The sequence below is a fragment of the Peromyscus maniculatus genome, chromosome 4 (assembly GCF_049852395.1).
Source record: "Peromyscus maniculatus bairdii isolate BWxNUB_F1_BW_parent chromosome 4, HU_Pman_BW_mat_3.1, whole genome shotgun sequence".
Lineage (NCBI taxonomy): Eukaryota > Metazoa > Chordata > Mammalia > Rodentia > Cricetidae > Peromyscus > Peromyscus maniculatus.
In genome coordinates this window covers 142,854,014-142,873,645 of record NC_134855.1, presented here as the reverse complement: position 1 = coordinate 142,873,645, position 19,632 = coordinate 142,854,014, and the positions used below count along the sequence as shown (strand labels likewise).

General features: G+C 46.0%; 1 protein-coding gene and 1 long non-coding RNA gene across 3 annotated transcripts; one reads left to right on the top strand and one right to left on the bottom strand.

Moving 5' to 3' along the window:
- Positions 1-1,427: 1,427 nt before the first annotated feature.
- Wfdc8 (WAP four-disulfide core domain 8) lies at positions 1,428-11,245 on the bottom strand. Of its 2 annotated transcripts, none has more exons than XM_042277107.2 (5): positions 11,084-11,245; positions 8,808-8,975; positions 6,602-6,742; positions 4,400-4,542; positions 1,428-1,972 (listed from the first exon to the last, which is right to left on the bottom strand). In XM_042277107.2, the coding sequence occupies exons 1-4, from the start codon at positions 11,193-11,195 to the stop codon at positions 4,403-4,405; spliced, it is 561 nt and encodes a 186-aa protein (XP_042133041.2). In that variant the 5' UTR covers positions 11,196-11,245; the 3' UTR covers positions 1,428-1,972; positions 4,400-4,402. The 2 variants fall into 2 exon arrangements, with proteins under 2 accessions (XP_042133041.2, XP_076427293.1); XM_076571178.1 differs by lacking the exon at positions 11,084-11,245 and adding an exon at positions 9,769-9,965.
- Positions 5,721-9,291, top strand: LOC143273071 (uncharacterized). The gene is made up of 2 exons (XR_013050945.1): positions 5,721-6,759; positions 9,085-9,291. It is a non-coding gene; the product is annotated as an uncharacterized LOC143273071 (long non-coding RNA).
- Positions 11,246-19,632: the final 8,387 nt, after the last annotated feature.

The window sequence follows — 19,632 nt, the reverse complement described above, 5'->3', positions numbered from 1 at the left end:
GGCAGACCATCATGGTGGGGAATGTGTGGTAGACCTACACTCCCACTTCCTTTTCATGGCAGCTGGGAAGCAGGAAGAAAGGAACAATAGCCTGAGTATGTCCCTACAGGGAATGCTTCCAGTAGACTTATTCCTCCGACTAGAGTCCCATCTCCTAAGGTTTCCCAATAGTGTCAAGTGACCAAAGCTTCCTACATCATGCTAGCTTGTAGGAAACATTTAAGGTCCTACACATAATAGTTAGTAGTAGGATGGGTAGGACTGCTGATGGAGATGATTTGTTTGGAAGTTTGGCTTGTGGGTTGATAAAAGGATTGAGAATGGGTGGATGTAAAAATTGATGAATAACTAGGCTGATGTATGAGAGAGTTGGGGGGGAGGAAAATAATAGGTAGATGATTAAAGGTTGAGCTTGGGGACCTGGGTAGATGGTGGCCAAGTGAGAAAGAGGATGGAATGGGTAGTGGGCAGATGAGTGGTTGGAAGCATGACTGTATGAGTCAAAACATTAACCAAAGTTAAAGATGTGAATTTATATGATGCTGTTCGAATCTTAGATGATCTTATAATAAAAAACCTAGAGCCAGATATATGAGTGAAAGCTGAAAGGTCAGAGAAGCAGAGCAAGCCACAGCCAGCCTCACATTGACAACTCCTCAGCCAGTCCTGTTTCCTTAGACTGAGTCCTCACCCAAAAGGGTCTCAGCTGAACTACCTTAGTTTCTGTCTCCTCATGCCTTATATACTGTTCTCTGCCCAGCAATGTCACTTGTGGAATTAAAGGTGTGTGCCACCACTGCCTCATGCTGACAGATCTCTGCCTGACCTCTATGTCTAATCCAGTGGCTGGCTTTGTCCTCTGATCCTCAGGCAAGCTTTATTAAGATACACAATAGATCTCCACAATATGTAGTAATAATATATTTGGAATATACAGAAAAACGGGTCAATTTTAGGAAAACATGCAAGATTGAAATTCACAATGAAGAGGCAGAGAAAACGGACAGATTATAAGATGAAGAACTGAGCAGCAGGAAGCCAGACCCAGTGGCATGGGAGCAAGGACATGATAAGCATCAGGTTCATGTGTCAGACAGTGATATGGGGCAGAATCCACGAGGAAGCTTCGGGGCTTTGGGTGCAGGAGGCAGCGGGCTCCACAGTGGAGTGTAAGGAGAGTTAGAACATCCAGAAAATGCAGGGTCTCCATCTCTCAGGCAGCTGTTAGGAGACATGTCTCTGCACTGCTGCTGATGTGAGACTAGGAGCCCAGTGTGGCTCTGTTTCTGTGCATTCAGAACCTTTTTAAAGCTTCCTCAGGTCTTATGTGAATCCACACCAGACAGTGGGCACCATATATAAATGAAGCTTTTCTATGTCCTGCCCCACCTGCAGATGCTTCCAAATAACCACTCCGAGGCTTATAGTATTGTAAATGTTGGCCAGTAGCTCAGACTTATTACTAACTAGCTCTTGCACTTAAGTTAACACATAGTTTTTATTTATGTTTAGCCACATGGCTTGGTACCTGTTCTCAGTACGACATTCTCATCTTGCTTCCTCTGTGTCTGGCTGGCAACTCCAACTCTGCCCTTCTCCTTCCCAGCATTCTTAGTTTGGCCGTTCCACCTATACTTCCTGCCTGGCTACTGGCCAATCAGCATTTTATTAAACCAATTCGAGTGACAAATCTTTATAGTGTACAAGAGGATCATTCCACAGCAAGACCAGTGAGTTGGAAAGTCCCAGGGCCACTTGGACAGGTACACCCTGCATGGCAGTGACAAAACCTAAGATGTCACATCCACAATCGAAGGAACGTCAAGAGAAGTGGCTGCCAGACAGTTGTGTGCCAACTGTGTGGATGACCATCTGCACCTCATGCCAAGGGTGATTCAAAAGATGAAAGGGTTTCTCTTATCCATTAAAGAAGTAATTCTTCCTGGTTGCTGTCCAGGCTGAGAGTAGAAATCTGAAGAAAAAAAAAAGAGAGGGAATTCAGTCTTTTAAGTAAATTTTCTCTCTGTCCCCCTCTCTCGGCTTTTGTTTGTTTTGTGTTTTGAGACAAGATCTCACTATGTATCTCCAGCTGGGCTGGATCTTGCTATGTAGACCAGGCTGTCCTGGAACTCATAGAGATTGAGTCTTGGACTAAAGGCGCACGCAGCCACACTCTGTTTAAGTGATGTTTCTTGTATTAGTGTTGTTAGTGTTGTGACCGAATGCCGGACAGAAAGCCTCAGCGTGGAGAGGTTTGCTCTGGCTCACCGTGTGGAGGCTTTCTTTCCATCAGTACAGGGAGCATGGTGGAATGAGTCAGTCTGTGGTGGCCAGCCAGGGTGACAGAGACTGTTCACTGGGCAGGTCGGGAAGCAGAGATCAAGGCCAGAACCAAAAGCTGGACTATTCTCCAACCTGAGGGACCCTACTTCCACAGTCTCCCAAGACAGCGCCACCAAGTGGGGAACAAGCATTCAAAACACCAGCCTTTGGGGGTGTACTGGCTAGTTTTATGTCAGCTGGACAATTCTAGAGCCATTTGGGGAGAGGGATTCTCACTGAGAAAATGCCTCCATAAGGAGGGCCTGGAGGCAAGCTGTAGTGCATTTCTTAATTAGTGGTTGATGTAGGAGGGCCCAGCCCACTGTGGGTGATGCCACCCCCGGGCAGGTTTTCTGGGCATATAGAAGAAAGCAGGCTGATCAAGCCAGCAAGCAGCACTCAGCCATGGCCAATGCTTCAGCTCCTGCCTCCAGGTTTCTTCATTGAGTTCCTGCCCCTGACTTCTCTTTGATGACGGACTGTGATGTGGAACTCTAGTAGAAAAAACCTGTTCCTCCCTGACTTGGTTTTGGTCATGCTGTTTTATCATGGCAGAGGAAACACAGGACAGGAGTTCATTTCCAGTTCAAACTCTGTCATCTGTGAATGAAGAAACAAGGAGTGGCCAGCTTATGGCACATTTTACTTGCCTCTGGATCCTGCTTCTTTTATGTTTTACTTCCAGAAAGTGAAATGGAAAGAAAAGACCATAGCAGAGTGTTTTAGACCCAAAGTCCACATGCTTAGTATTTGTCCTGTCTTCCTTGGACCAAACAAGGGCCGCTAGGCACCAGAGTCTTCATACTACATGGGTATCTACAGGCTGGCAGAATCCAGAAAGGTTTCAGGGTCTTTATTTTCCTCGGGTTTATTCTACATGCAAGGGCATAGGTTAGATTTTAAGACATGGCATTGAGTGAAATATAGATAGATCGATAGATAGATAGATAGATAGATAGATAGATAGATAGATAGATGATAGATAGATAACTTTGTATAAGAACTTTGAAAAAATCCTATTTTACTTGTTTTCTATTTTTAATTACATTTGTTTATTTATTTACTGTGTGTGTGTGTGTCCCATTCTATGTGTGTGGAGGTCAGAAAACAACCATCAGGAGTTGGTTCTCTCCTTCCATCCTGTGGGTCCCAGGGATCAATCTCAGGTCATCCTGGAATCAGGCACCTTTACACTGAGCCATCTTTCCCCAGCCTGGTTTCTGTTTTGTTTTGTTTTGAAACAAGGTCTCCCTGGATTCTCAGTCTTCCTAGATGGCCTGGAACTTGCAATGCACACCAGGCTGGCCCAGTCTTGTATCAATCCTCCTGCCTCAGCCTTCTGAGTGTCAGGATGTGTGTGCCATCAAGCCCAGTTGGAAGGCTCTTGTGTGTATTTTTTCCTGGTAACTAGGATATGGTTGTGTATTTCATGTATATGTGCTTGTGAGCATGTATATGTGCAGGTAATGTACATGCAAGAACATGTGTGTGCAGGTACAGCTATGTGTGCTGGTGCTTATGTACATGTGTGCACACATGTATGGAGGCCAGATGTAAAGTTTGGGTGTTTGTTCCTCAGGTACATCTGCCTTGTTTTTGAGACAGGGTCTTTCATTGACCTGGATCTCAATGATTAGGCCACCCACTGATCCCCATAGATCCTTCTCTGTCTCCCCAGCTCTGGGATCATAAGAACATTCTTCCACACCCAGAAATTTTACATAGGTTCTGGGGATCATGTGTAGGTCCTGATGCTTGCAGAGCATGTTTGGTCCCCTCCACCCACAGCAGGCAGCTCGCACCCAGGGAATCTGATGCCCTCTGCTGCACACACACACACACACACACACACACACACACACACACACACACCCCTATACACTCACATATCCTCACACATAAATAAAAGTAAAACTTAAATTAAATATATATGTATTTAAATCACAGCAAACCTATCAGTATTGCCATAATTGACACAACATCATTTGTCAGGGTAGTTGGGCAAGACAGAAGCAACAGCTTTATATTACGCTACTCATAATTCATCATTCTGACAATGGTACTTTGTCCCACTCACCGTTCAGAATTTGGGTTCCAAGCACTTCAGTCCACAGCGTGTGCAGCACTTCTCATTCAGGGGACAGTCATTGTCCTTTAAACACTTGGGCTTATCGATCTTCGAACACGTCATGGGCTTACTTGGGCAAAAGCCTGTTTTGACTTTGTGAAGTAAAAGAGGACACTTGACTTTGAAATATTTGAAATAATCTGACACAAATTTGGAAACCCAGATAATGTTTTATTCTTTCCTTACTTGTGAGTGTGTGTGTGTGTGTGTGTGTGTGTGTGTGTGTGTGTGTGTGTGTTGTGTGCGTGCACAGATGTGCTTGCCTGTGCAGGTATGAGTGGAGGTCAGATGTTGACATTAAAATGTCTTTCCTCAATCAACCAATTCACTACCATTTTTTTAAAGACAAAATCTCTCACTGAACCTGAAACTTCTCACTTCAGTTCTACTGGCTGGCCACTGAGCTCCTGGGATGCCCCTGTCTCCACCTGGCAGCATCAGATCACAGCTTTTACAAGGGTTTGGGGGACCCACACTCAGGTCCTCATGCTTGCACATGAGGTCCCCTCAACCCAGGTTTTATTCTAACTAAACTTCTCCCCTTTACAGTTAAGAAGAGAGGGCTGGGCGGTGGTGGCACACGCCTTTAATCCCAGCACTCGGGAGGCAGAGACAGGAGAGCTCTGTGAGTTTGAGGCCAACCTGGTCTACAGAGGTCCAGGAAAGGCTCCAAAACTACACAGAGAAATCCTGTCTCGAAAAACCAAAAGAAGGAGGAGGAGGAGGAGGAGGAGGAGGAGGAGGAGGAGGAGGAGAAGGAGAAGGAGAAGGAGAAGGAGAAGGAGAAGGAGAAGGAGAAGAAGAAGAAGAAGAAGAAGAAGAAGAAGAAGAAGAAGAAGAAGAAGAAGAAGAAGAAGAAGGGAGAAGAAGAAGAAGGGAGAAGAAGAAGAAGGGAGAAGAAAATGAGAAGGAGAAGAAGAAGAAGAAGAAGAAGAAGAAGAAGAAGAAGAAGAAGAAGAAGAAGAAGAAGAAGAAGGGAGAAGAAGAAGAAGGGAGAAGAAGAAGAAGAAGAAGAAGGGAGAAGAAAATGAGAAGAAGAAGAAGAAGAAGAAGAAGAAGAAGAAGAAGAAGAAGAAGAAGAAGAAGAAGGGAGAAGAAAATGAGAAGAAGAAGAAGAAGAAGAAGAAGAAGAAGAAGAAGAAGAAGAAGAAGGAGAAGAAGAAGAAGAAGAAGAAGAAGAAGGAGAAGAAGAAGAAGAAGAAGAAGAAGGAGGAGGAGGAGGAGGAGGAGAAGAAGAAGGGAGAAGAAGAAGAAGAAAAGGGGAGAATGGACAAGGCAGAGTGTCAACTCTCTGAGACTAATAACTTCAAGATCAAAAAAGGTCTTGTGCAATTAAGTAAACAGATAAGATTTCCCCCTCCCCTGTATAATGAGTGGACTTGAGTTACAGATCCCAGAGCAGTAGAGGTGGAGGGAGTCTCAGAACTCCTTTATCTTATGAACAATGGGGATGGGGGACTATGCAGCACTCAAAGCCTTGCAGAAAGGCAGGGGAACAGTCGAAGTCAGTCAAAGCCTCCTGGCTCTTGCCAGTGACTTTAATGCACCCCCAGACTTAGAAGCCAGGGGCAGGCATCCACTTCAAAAGTGTTTACAATCTTTCCTGTCCTACAGGATGCAGGTTTTTAGGGGGAATATACCTAAAGGATTTGTGGTGTGTGTGTGTGTGTGTGTGTGTGTGTGTGTGTGTGTGTGTGTGTGTGTACACCTGTGCACAAATGCTCACACTTACCACTGGACCATCAATTTGCAGTCACCAAAGGATGAAGACTCAGAATAAGCAAGTTTTTTTTTTTTTGAGGAAAAACAGAATAATTGCACTCACAAGAGGTCTGGAAAAACACTACACGGGTCCAGAGGCCAGGAGGTCAACATGAGAATACAATCGGGCTTTTTAAAGAAAGCCTCCTGAGATACCACAACGATTAGGACAAGAGACATCTGAAGCTCAAGGGACTTCTCCACCTCCCAGCCAGGTACTGGTGTAGTACTCAGGAGGCTGAGGCAGGAGGATGGTTACGTTTGAGGTTGCCTTGACTCTATTGTAGTGAGATCCAGGCCACCCTAGACTACCTTCTCACCCACTTCACAGGGTATCATGACACCATGGCATATGCCCAGTAGACCCCGGGAGGCTTGTCCAGTTCTTACCCAGCCAGGCCCTGGCACAAACGAAGCCACACTTGGACTCACAGCACTTCTCCTTCTCCAGGCAATCCATGTCGTTCTTACAGGCGGCCGGGCACTCCATTCGCATTTGGAAAGGGAAGAGTGGGCATTGTCCTTTCTTCACTGGAACAAGAGCCGAGGTGAGTTTACAGCACCCCAGCACCCCATTGACCTGCAGAGAGCTTCTCCTCCTCCTCAGGGTAATATGACTGCACCTTGGTTCAGCTTGCCCTGACCATGCCCAGTAGGCTGAGGAGGAACAAAAACATAAGGTTCACCGTGCCATAGAGTGGGCTTCATGTCGGAAGCCTTCGCACTAAAGCCCCGGTCCTGCCACTCAGTAGGCCCAGTGTGAAATAGAGGCAGTTGTGTGACATCCACACAAGCTGTCGTCTTCGGGTTTGTGATGTACATGCTGTCACTTTGCCTGTGGTACATTGTGAGTTTCTGCAGCAATGAATGTAAAAACATCCTCTCTCCTCATTGTCAGGCTGTCAAGGGCTCCAGATATTGTGTGAAAGATGCCCTTTGAGTTATAACGGGGAGAAAAAAACATGCATATCTCCCTGGGTAGCATGAAAGGACTTCCTTCCTTCCTTCCTTCTTTCCTTCCTTCCTTCCTTCCTTCCTTCCTTCCTTCTTTCTTTTCTTTCTTTTTCTCAGGTCAGATTCAGATTTGAAATTAAAAAAAAAAAGTTGTTCTTGCTTTTGTTTCAGTTTTAGTGTTTTGAGACAAAGTCACGTGTAGCCCCAGGCTGGTCTTGAACTCACTGTGTAGCCAAGGCCAGCCTTGAACTCTTAATCCTCCTGCCTCTACCTCATAAGTACTGGGATTACAGAGTTCGAACAAACAAGGAAAAACAAAGTGTTGATGATAGAATATTTGTCAACCTGCCTCACAAAACTTGAGGTAGAAATACAGTGCCAATAAGTTGATCAAATCTATTCCAAGGCTGACACACGCATATTGAAGATCCACAGTTTCTATACATGCCAAGCCTTTTATATCTTCGATGGCACAGAATCCTGCCAACAATTCAGCAAGCAGTTTGCTCTTCCTGAATCACGAAGGCAAAGAAACTTGCAGCAGACAGAGGAAAGTAATATCCTAATCCACATTATTTGATGCATAAGCCCCATAGCACATTGGCTCCCAATGTTATTGGCACTGATCATTGTACTGAAGAAGGAATCTGTAGGCTTTACCTTCACCATGCTCTCCCAGGTCTATTATTCCCTGGGGTTTTGGAATGGACCTATCTATGCTTCCTCCTAAGGTGATTCCTCATGATGATGCTCAACAGGTTAATATGATGAGAAACATCTCCCTCCAAAGAGTTAGACCCAGGCTTCAGGTTCCACAGACCAACGTTTATGAGCATGTTTTGTGTATTGTCTCATTTTGGGGGATTAGTGGAGACTTCAAGAATAGAGAAATCATGGGTAGCTGGAGTATAAAATCAAGAGCTGGAAGAATAGGATTAAGCCCCTGAGTAAAAAAAAAAAAAAGGCCAAGGAGAATCAGTGTGTTCAAGAGAGTGGTATAAAAACCCACCTTTGGGAAGAGAAAGTCCGAGGCAGGTACCCAACTGTCCAAAAGAGAGGGAGGGGCTAGACTCCTGGATTAATCAGGGTTACTTGGAAGCTAGAGAGCTTTGGAAGTAAGTTCAAGGAGTTTAGGTGTTTACCTGTAGACAACAGAAGACTAGGTAGAAGGAAGACATCAAGATGGACTGTTTGGAGAGTCACCTTTTCTGAATGAGAGGTGGCTTGGAACAGGAAGGGCCGTGCCTTCTCCTTGCCATGCTCTGACCCCAGGACTTCCTCGTGTAGGCATGGCAACGTGAATGGGGAGAGGGGGCAGCCCACAGGAACACTTCAAGACATGACCTGACTTCCAGAAGCCCCTATCTGCTTGCTTTCCCTCATTTCCCAGCCTCACAATTCTTACGTTGTCTTGGTTTCTAGTCACGACAACTCCATTAGGTAAATACTGTTAACTTCCCCATTTTATATTCCCAGCCAAAAATCATGAAGGCAAGCCCCTGGCCAACAGCTTCTCAACCAGCAAGTGATAGAGCTAGGGTTTGGATCCAAGGCAGCTCAGCCTCAAGTGAGGCTGTAACTATACAGGTATAACGTTAGTAGTTAAGCAAGGACCTCGGGCTACTAGGGACATGGGTCTTACCAAGCAAAGTGCAGGCATTCTTGCAGTCTGTCTTGCTGAGGAAGTTGTTGGCATTCCCACGACAGCCACTGTATGTGAAGGGTCTGCAAAAGTACTTCTCAGAGTCAAAGTACCAGCGAGTCAGGTTGTCCTGGCAGTCTCCTGTGTCTGAGGGTAACATGCAGGGCTCTGAGGTGAGGACGCAAAGCAGCCGTGTAAGGCATGGGCATGAAAAGAGGGGCTCAGGCTGCACCCACGAGCCTTCCTCCTCATCTGTAGCCTTACTGTTCTGTTCAAGAACAAGCCAGTGAAAAAGACATAGATGGAAGGAGGAGATGGCTCACTGAGTTACGACATTCCTCACCAACCCTGATGACCTGAGTTGGATCTCCAGGAAGGAAGGAACCAACTCCTTCAAGTTGTCTGCTAACTTCCACAAAGATGCCATGGCAGGCAGCCTTCCCAATAAAACAAAAATAGACAGATGGAGCCATTTTTCTTTTAATTCTCAGCCCCCTTATTTTATGTGTGTGAGTGTTCTGCTTTCAGTTATGTAGATGTACCCTGTGTGCAGTACCCTCGGCGGCCAGCAGAGGGAGCCAGAGCTCCTGGAATTGAGCAACAAGGGCTTCAGCTGCTGAGCCATCTCTCCAGACCCCCGGATTTTCTTTTTAAAAGACATAGACTTGATTCCAAGCACCCACGTGGTGACTCACAACTGTTCATCACTCCAGGTCCAGGGGATCTGACACCCTCTTCTGACCTCGACAGGCACCAGGAAGACGTGGTACCTATACGTGTGTGCAGGCAAGACAACCACACACAAAACATAAGCAAATCTTCTAAAAAGACATGTTCTAGTCCCAGCTCCACAGCAAAGGCTTGATGCTGAGCAGCTCCTTTGAGCATCGCGGATTTCTTGTGGAGCACCTTGCAAACAGCATGCAAAGCCACTCCGCAGCAGATCTTTCTTCCCGAATACCTTGAGCTTTGAGAGGGCGGGTTATCCTCATTCTAAATGCCCTCTTTAGAGATAAGAACCACCGTTTAGAGATAAGAGCCGTAGATGTTCAGCCACAGAATTAACCTATTTTTGGACACTATCAAATTTAAGGCTAACCTCACTTCTCTAGCTCTCTCTGAATTACCCAACCCATGCCCAAAGCCTCTAATAGACTCAAACAGACCTTTACTGAGATAGATGCCTCATGGCTGTCTATGATGAGCATTCTCTGTGACAGTCACGAGCAATGAACCCAACTTGTTCAACAAGTGCATAAGTGGTAGTCTCAGGCAGGAAGAAGAAAAAGTTGATCTCATATGGCTTTGAGTTAACAGAGAGCTTGGTATTTTGTTGGGGTTTTATGTTTTTGTTTGTTTGTTTTTTGGACAGGGTTTCTCTGTGTAGCTTTGGTGCCTGTCCTGAATCTTGCTCTGTAGACCAGGCTGGCCTCGAACTCACAGAGATCCTCCTGGTTCTGACTCCCGAGTGCTGGGATTAAAGGCGTGCGCCACCGCCGCTCGGCAAGCTTGGGTTCTTAAACACTTCCATACAGCAGGTACACTGGTCTCTTCACCTACCCAAGTCCTGCTTCCGTGTCTCTTTTCATGTCCCCTGTGTAATTTCAATTTTGGGGTATGAAAAGCCCTATCTATCTATCTATCTATCTATCTATCTATCTATCTATCTATCTATCTATCTATCATTTTGCCTTTTTGAGACAGAGTCTCTCTATGTAGACTAGGGTGTTGTAGAATTCAAAGAGACCCACCTGCCTTTGCCTCCTAAGTGCTAGAATTAAAGGTGAGCACTACTATGCCTGGCCCTTATCTTAATATATTAATTAGATATTCATAAAATTAAGGAAGGAAGGAATCTCTATTAAATGCTTGGTGTCTGTATGTTGGGGTTTCTAGGAAGCCCTTTTAAAGGCCAAAGGGTCTAAAATGATTCAAGCACCTGGGTTAATGGATGCTTCATTTATCAAACAATAATTAGAATGAAGTTTGATTACAAACAATGGCTTTCACACATAGTGGACATAGAAAAGGCACTGGTTATTGGTGAATGATTGAATGTCATACAAAAGAAGTCTAGCATCAGTATTAACTACTTGGTGTCCACTACACCTGAACTCATGACTTGGACTTAAATGCAGAAAGTTAAATTACAGAATGAGAAAGGCATAAACACTTAGATGGTCCTGCTCTCTAAGAGGATTGTTTGGCTGGTTCTGGACACAGCAAGAAGTGGGAAACCTCAAAAAGCACTCTGCCTCCCACCTGGATGTCAGTACCTTCATAAGGATCTATGCACATCTTCCCACAGGCAGACGGACAACACTTGAGATGCGCCTCACAGTTGAAGTCTGTTTTGCACGAGGTTAGAACTCCATCTCTGCATTCCATACTTCTCTTGGGGCATTCTCCCACTTTGTCTGCAAGAAAGAATCATCCACGCTCACACCCTTGAGCATTTCAGCTCCTTTCCTCCATGCAAAGGCGAGCTGTGAAGATCTCAGCCCTTTTCATCTGTCCCCGACTCTCAGTTCTTCCCTTGCTTATACTTAGGGGCCACATCTGTCTCTCTCCACACTTGGTTCCTTTTTATGGAGCTGAATCAGGAGTTTGTGCTCAGGTAACTGAAGGAAAGCCACCTTGGATTCCAATACACGTAACTAGGTGGAGACAGAGAAAGGTGTCTGTCTTAAACAAACTAGTTATTGCCTTGTGACCTGATGACTTTAATAGTTAAAGTCCCCCACCCCCAGCTTCACAGTCTGCAGGGGAGATTGATAAGGAGTAGAGGACACATAATGGAAAGAAGAACCAGGAGTCCTGACTTTGGTCCTTGGCATCTTGTGTGAACTCAGGACCAGTCTGCGTTCAGTTTCAGGGCTTTCTAAGTTAGTTAGCTCTAAGAGAGAAAGAAATTGTGTGTGGGGTAGGGGAAGGAAGTATCATCATCAGACAGATCTGGTCTTGCCAGCTTGGTGCCAACATTAACCAGACAAATAATATTTGAAAAATACTTTTCGTTGTCTGAGTCCTACATTTCTGTCTATAAGATGAGAATGCTGATCCCTAACTTAGAGTCTGCTCATAGGAATTTAGTGAATATTGCCCATGATACACTCACTGGGTCAAATCTGAGTAGTTATGAGGTTGCTTCCTCCCTTTTAGGTGCATGGCATGACTTATGGCTTCATGGTTTATGATGTCCAGAATTCTAAAGTTGTGCCTCAATACCCCTGTCCTCTTGTTTTGGGATCAAGCACTAATCTAGGCATGCTATTGCGGGGGGGGGGGGGGGGGGGGCGGGGGCTTTGTAGGTGCAATCCAAGTCCTAAATCATTTAACCTTAAGACACAGAGGTAACCCAACTGGCCACACCCAACCAACAGGGTCTCTTCAAAGCAGGATTTTCTGGCTGGCAGAGAAGTTAGAGCTACTTCAACATGTTCACTCAGCAGCTTTGACCTCGGCAGCAGAGGGCCATGCAGCAGGAGGTGAGGGTGGCCTTTCGGAGCAGACTAGAGAAGTGAGAGCCCCGGCCCTGAAACTGTAAGGAAATGATTATATTACAAGTGGTCTGAGAAGAGGACCCACAGTCCCAGGGGGGAACAGCAGCCCTGACCGGCACCACACTCTCAGCTTGGTGAGAATCTAAGAACCCAGATACATCATGCCAGATTTCTGACCTCCAGATAGAGGTCCCGTAGCAGGAGGTGGTTAATACAGGGCTCCAGGGCTCTAAATTGAGTACCTATCATCAGGATTTAATCAAAGAGGTGAGATTTTCTTGGGTTTTGGAACTATGCCACTTTAGGTGAGAAGGCCAACATGTCAGTGCCATTGGGTCACAGAATTATGTCAGGTGGGATGACACAGAGAATCGGGTGGGGTCTGGAATTTACAGGACTCACTTCAGGAGCCGCCACCATGCTTTCTGCCCTTCACACAACTCTTGACATACCCAGCAAGGATGGCCCGTAGCTAAGGGTGGTTCTCATCTGGAGTGTACCTTTGTGCATCATTCAGAACATATGGACTATGTTTTTTTTTTTTTTTTGGTTTTTTCGAGACAGGGTTTCTCTGCGTAGCTTTGCGCCTTTCCTGGAACTCACTTGGTAGCCCAGGCTGGCCTCGAACTCACAGAGATCCGCCTGCCTCTGCCTCCCGAGTGCTGGGATTAAAGGCGTGCGCCACCACCGCCCGGCTAACATATGGACTATGAACTACACCAGAATTTCTAGAAAGTATGGCCTAGATGGTCCTGTTTTTTAGAGATATCCTATACAGTGCTGAAGCAGGCATCTGGATGCTACGTGTAAGCACAAGAAAAGCTAAACAAATAACGTGGAATCACCTCACAGTGGTCAAGGGGCATAGCCAGAGAACCTTCGAGATTACCAAGTCCAAGCTCCACCTTACTAGTGTTGACTCCAGCCCTCCTCCGGCTTCCCGGGGACCTCTGCGTGGCTTTGCTATGTCTGTTTCCCCCACTTTTCTTAGCTAGCCCTCCCTGGACGGCTCTTCTTAGTCACTTACCTTGTGTGCACACGCTCAAGGACTCTTGCACATTTCCTGGTCTCAGCTGTCTCCTGAACTTCCTGGACTCTTGCTGGCTTAGCACAGCCATTCCCATGATTCTGACTGGTTCTGGTATCTTTCCCAGGCCCACCCTTTGTCCTGAACTGAAGACCTCCGTTTCCAGTTATCTGAGGAAAAGCTATTCAAGCAGCTCGCAAGAGCCTGGGTTTCAGTGTGTTTAGCACAGAACCAGTGTCTGGAAGGCCCAAAGCGCACTCTGCACTCCGTCCTACCGTGACCTTCGACACATCAACGATTCAGTTCTGAAACACCGGTGGAGAAGGGGCTTCCCTCTACTCCCTCAACTCCACCACCACCACCCCCCTTGGCTGCCCCTTCCTTGCAGTAACACTCGGCCTCTTGCCATGGTTCACCACCACTGTTGCGATAGCATCCTCTCTTTCATCAGACTCATGCCTAATGACTGTACCCACAAAAATCTGAAGACACACACTGAGGAAATCTAGGAAAATAATTTGTGGTAAACAGGTGAAGGAGGCCACGGAGTGGTAAACAGAGGTAGCTCTGGTACACTGAACCAGCCATTGCCAACCAAGACTAGCCTTTGCCTCATTCCAGCCCTCGGTCCCCAAAACCGCTTCCCAGGGAGAACGACCCACGTTTGATTTTGGCACTGTGCCATGCGGAAGTCTGCTCCAAAGAGAGGAAGAGAAGCAACAGGAGAGCTCCACTCCTCCAGAAGCCGGTGGAGCCATGGAGGGGAAGATGCCTGTGTGAGCGAGGAGCAGGGGCCTGAGTCAGGCACATCTGGAGGGAAGCGCCGCAGTCCATGCAGAGAGTGTTCCCAGGCCGGGTCACTTCATGGATGAGAAAACAGAGCCAGAAGTGAGAAGGGATCTGTCTGAGGTAGCAAGTGAAGACGGGCCTGGAACAGTCACCTCAGGACTTTCTGTGGCACACTTGGCCGCGGCGCTGCACCTAGTCCTTCTTGGTCGCCTTCCCGCTGTCTTGTTCTTGGGTAATGGGTCACACTTGAGTCATCACAGGGCTTCCTTTGGAATAGTTACCAGGCGGCTTTCCTGTGCTCATGTCTGAAGCAACTTCAGACACAATTCAGGGCCTTTGCTTTGCTCCACTGAGGACGGGGGAGCTAGCATGAGGTTGTCTGGAGACATGGGCAGGCAGTTCAGGATTTTGGTGCCTTAGATTAGTACAGGTTTGAGCACGTGCGAGACACACACACATACACACATACACACACACATACAGACATGCACACATGACACATACACACAGATACACAGACACACACACAGACACACACAGACATACAGACACACACACATACAGACATGCACACACATGACACATACACACACAGATACACAGACACACAGACAGACACACACAGACATACAGACACACAGACATACAAACACACACAGACATGCACAGACATACAGACATGCACAGACATACAGACACACACAGACATGCACAGACATACAGACACACAGACATACAGACATGCACACACAAACATACACACACACACACATACACACATACACACACATACAGACACGCACACACATGACACATACACACAGATACACAGACACACACAGAGACATACAGACACACACACAGATACACAGACACACACACACAGACACATAGACACACACACACACACACACACACACACAGACACGCCCCAAATGACCTCCAGTTAACAAAGAAATTCCTCTTATTCTTTCTGGCCCCACACAACTCTAGCATTTTATGATTTGTCTAGACAGTTTGACAAACCACTAATCCCCCTTTCAAGTGGCAGCTTCATCATGCTTCTTCTTGTCCCATGTGCTGCTGGCCGCAGGACAATGTAATGGAGTCCAGCTGCTATCACAAAAGCTACTACTTGGAAAGGTCAAGGACTTCTCCAAAGGTCAAGCCATGGCTTAAGAAGTCTGGGTGATATTTTTAGCTTTTGTATATGTTAGCTGGTTCCTACAATGATTTCCTTGTCTGCTATCTATGTGTGCTTCCAAGAACTCCTAACAGTGTATTTATCCAAAATACCTATCAAGCATCCAAGGCCAAATGATCTCCTGAACTAAGGTAACACCCTTATGGAAACAACGCCTGTCTCCTAGGTCAGGCAGATAGCTTTATTTCCTGTGCAATTTAAGCTGAGACCCTCTTTTCTTATAAAGCCTTAGTGGTATTCATACGAACATTATAGACTCCTAACATTTACCTCACCACCCCTAGGAACGTAGTTTGAGCACATAAATTCCCTTTGTCTGATAGATTAACTGATTTTAGCTCTTAGTTGACCTCCTCCTTTACCCCTCCTTTTTTGGGTTGTAAAAGAGAGTCTGCTGGTCACTGCCTGAGGAAAACTCCTGTCTGCCTTTATGACCCTGTACGAATTCAAGCCTGCTGACCTTGTTTTGCATGGGTATAGAACTGTAAACCTCAGAGACTGAGGGAGGATTTTGAGGATTTTGACTGGAGAACTAGATGGAAAACTAGAAGAATGAGATGGAAGACGAGGGAGAGCCAGATGGGGAAGAACGAGATGAGAAAGACCAAGATGGGGCAGAACTAAGATGAGAGAATTAAGATAGAACTTAGAGGGGACAGCAGATAAAGGTAGAGAGAAATCAGGCAAGAAAGGAGCTGGGTACAAGAACAGACCTGTAGCTGTGTAGACAGGATTTTATTCCAGAAGAATAAAGTAAACGGATAAAGAGCTTGGTGTACTTAGATTCATTTCCCAAAAATAATTCTCGCCGTTCGTAGTTTCTCTTCTGGGCCCCTGGGAAGAAGATTATTAAGGCTGGTCCTTAATAATATTCGAGACCCATGCGTATTTTGAAATGTTTAGTGTGGGAGATGGGGAGCATGTCACAGTGCACATGTGGTGGTTAGTGGCAACTTTGGGGAGTCTGTTCTCTCTCCCCACTGTGAGCTCCAGGGGCAGAACTCAGGGCTCCCACAGGTGCCTTTTTTTTTTTTTCAAGATGAGAAGACCCAATAATGTCTATAACTTACTCCAGGTAAATACATTTCAGAAACAGTGAGGAGGCGGGGAAGGGGAACGGGAATGTCTTGATACCACAGATGTCCATGTGAGTCTCGCCTGCAGAGTTTCAGAGCCTGCGGAGCCGTGACCATGCTCTGACCTCAGAGGTCTTTCCCCGGAGCTCCTGAAGCAACGGTATGATGATTTGCAGAAGTTGCTGCCACCTTCTCTGTCTGTAAAAGAATTCTGATGCCCCACCGCACCCTGCAAGGTGTAGAACAGCACCCAGATTCTCCAGTAATGAGAATGTTAACTCCAAGTCAGGAGTTGTGATTTGGGCCCTGTCCTTGGTCACTTATACCTATAGCATAACTTATATCCTCAGTTTTCCTCATCCAGAAAATGGGAAGATACAATTAGCATGGCAGCCTTGTTGTTGTGGGAATGCAGATGAAACTGAAAATTTGATGCATCAGTATAGAATCAAGATAGAATGGTAGAGAAGCTTGTGCTTGGAGCTAGACCTGAGTTTTTCTAGGCTCAGCCTGCTACCAGCTGTGTGGTCTCAGCTTGGTCATTTAGCTTCACCGAACCCTCATTTTTTTATTAAAAAACAACACCACCTACCCACCACACGGTAACTGGCGTGCCCTGATACAAGTAGCAGTAGCGAATGTCAAAAGTCTTTCCTCCCCCGTTAGCTTAAGTTCTCCAGTCAGAGACTGCAGGCCTCCTCAGAAGGCTGAGGCCATATGCTTACGCAATTCTTTTGGTTTAAAATTTCACCCATTTATGTCTGTCAATCCAGTCTTGAGAATTAAGTGATCAGATTAGCCTGTAGCCAGTCATTAGGAGAGTTCCTAGGATAAGCATGATGGGAAACAGATTTATCTATAGTCTTTCCAAACCCATGTCTATCCTATGGAACATAGTTATATCACTATGGAACATAGATTACTATGGATACAAGGAATGTGGGTATATTAAAATTATTTGTCGTTTACTTAACTAGTCATTCTCTGTGTGTTTTGTGGAGGGCAGGGAGGGTAAATTTGACAACTTTACCACAGAATGAGTCTGTTTTAAATCAAAGGGATTCGTTTGCCAACATGCTGTCAGGGTGGGCAGGACAGGAGGGTGGTCCTCCTGAGGACCTGGGTCCGATTCCCTCCACTCATGAAGCTGCTTCTAATTATCTAGATCTCCAGTCCCAGGAGATCTGGACTCCTCTCCTGGCCTCTTCTGGTACCACCCATGCACGTAGTACACAGACATTTATTCACAGAGGCAAAACTCTCCTACACATAAAAAAATAAAGTTAAGAAAGATGCTGTGAGACCTGGGTTTGTTGGGGACAGGCAGACACTGCTGAAGGGTTTCCCAGTGAAAAACTAGGGTAAACCAGAGCCCCAGACACGACGGTGTTATAACACAGGATAAAACCGGGCTGGGGTGTCGCTCAGTCGACAGAGGACTTGCCTAGCATCATAAAGCCCTGGGTCTAATCCCCAACCCCACATAAACCTGATGTGATGACCTCAATCTGTCTGTCATCCCAGCTCTCTGGAGGTGAAGGCAGGGGGATCAGGATTCCAAGTCTACGTAAAGAGTTAGTCTAGCCTGGGCTACATGAGACCCTATCACAAAAAAGGGTAGGGGACAATAACAGTGGGGCATGAACAGACTTAAAGTCCCAGTCCTGCTATGAACTCAATGTTTCAATATGGCCCAGTTTTGCTTCTACCACTCATTTGAAAAATGGATTTGGCAAGATTGTTTCTGTTCATGCTAGGGTACACGCAGCCTAGAGACACAGGAAGATCTGCCAGACAGCACACATGCACAGAAGGATTTGAGGACATTTTGTATGGACTCCTAAAGTCCGGATTTCTTCCTGAAGTTAATGGGCCTTCAATCTGCGGGGGGTGGGGGGTCTTCTTCTAATTTTACTGTGATTATGATTACGATTGGATGGGGGTGCACGCCACAGCATGTGGGGGCATCAGAGGACAACTATGTACGATTGGTGTTCTCCTTCCTCGGTACATGGGTTTGGGGGTTCAGCTCAGGTTGTGAGGCTTGGGTGACAAAAGCCTCCACCTTTGAGCCATCTCCCTGGCGCCTCTTCTTTCACGAAATCATTCTTAAAAACCATGTCTGGGGCTGGAGAGATGGCTCAGAGGTTAAGAACACTGGCTGTTCTTCCAGAGGTCCTGAGTTCAATTCCCAGTACCCACATGGTGGCTGAAAACCATCTGTAATGAGATCTGGCTCCCTCTTCTGGCCTGAAGGGATACATGCAGGCAGAACACTGTATACATAATAAATAAATAAATCTTTAAAAAAAAAAACAAAAAACCATGTCTCAAGCCAGGTGTGGTGGTGCACACACTCAGGAGGCAGAGGCAGACAGATCTCTGAGTTCCAGGACAGCCAGGGCTACACAGTGAACCCTTGTCTCAAAAAACAAACAAACAAACAAACAAACAAACAACAATGACAAAAACATGTCTCTACCTCTCATATGTTTTGAAAGTATGGAAAGTTCCAGGTTCCACACAAAAGGACAGTTCAAAGCTCTTCCCCTGAGGATGTGGTCCATGGAAGCAACGCAAAGACAAGATGGGTAAAAATTGCCAAGAACTGTCTCGGAGGTAGAGGGTTTGCCCTGCAAGCGTGAGCACACAGTTCAAGCTCCAGAACCAACAGGGGTGGGAAGTCAGGTACATATTTGTAAACCCAGACCTGGGGAGGAAGAGACAGGGGATCCCAGGGCAGCCTGGCCAGTTAGCCTAGCCTGGTTGGCAAGTCCAGACCAGAGAATGACCTGTTCAAAAAAAAAATAAAGATGGTTGTCACCTGAGGAACAGCACCCAAGATTGTCCTCTGACTTCCAACCTGTGCGCACACATGAACACACACAGGGGGCGGGGAATAAAGACTGTGAGGTTCAGAATTTGTCTCACTCAGGGGACAAGCCTATAACATGCCACTGTGCCTTTAGCTGTCCAGCCTAGAATTAGGATTCCAAGTGAAGAGACTGTCTGGAATGCCATTGATAAACTTACTTTTTAAGTCCTTCATATAGTTTCCATGATACATGTCTTTTAGTTTTCAGTGTTTAGGATAATATTGTTCTGTAGCATGGTTTCAGTTAGATGTAGTTCACCTTTCTTTTTCTTAGGGTTCTCATTTCTCAATATTTGCTTTCTTTTTTTATTGTGACATAGTTCTTCCTTTTGGAACATCTTACACATTACC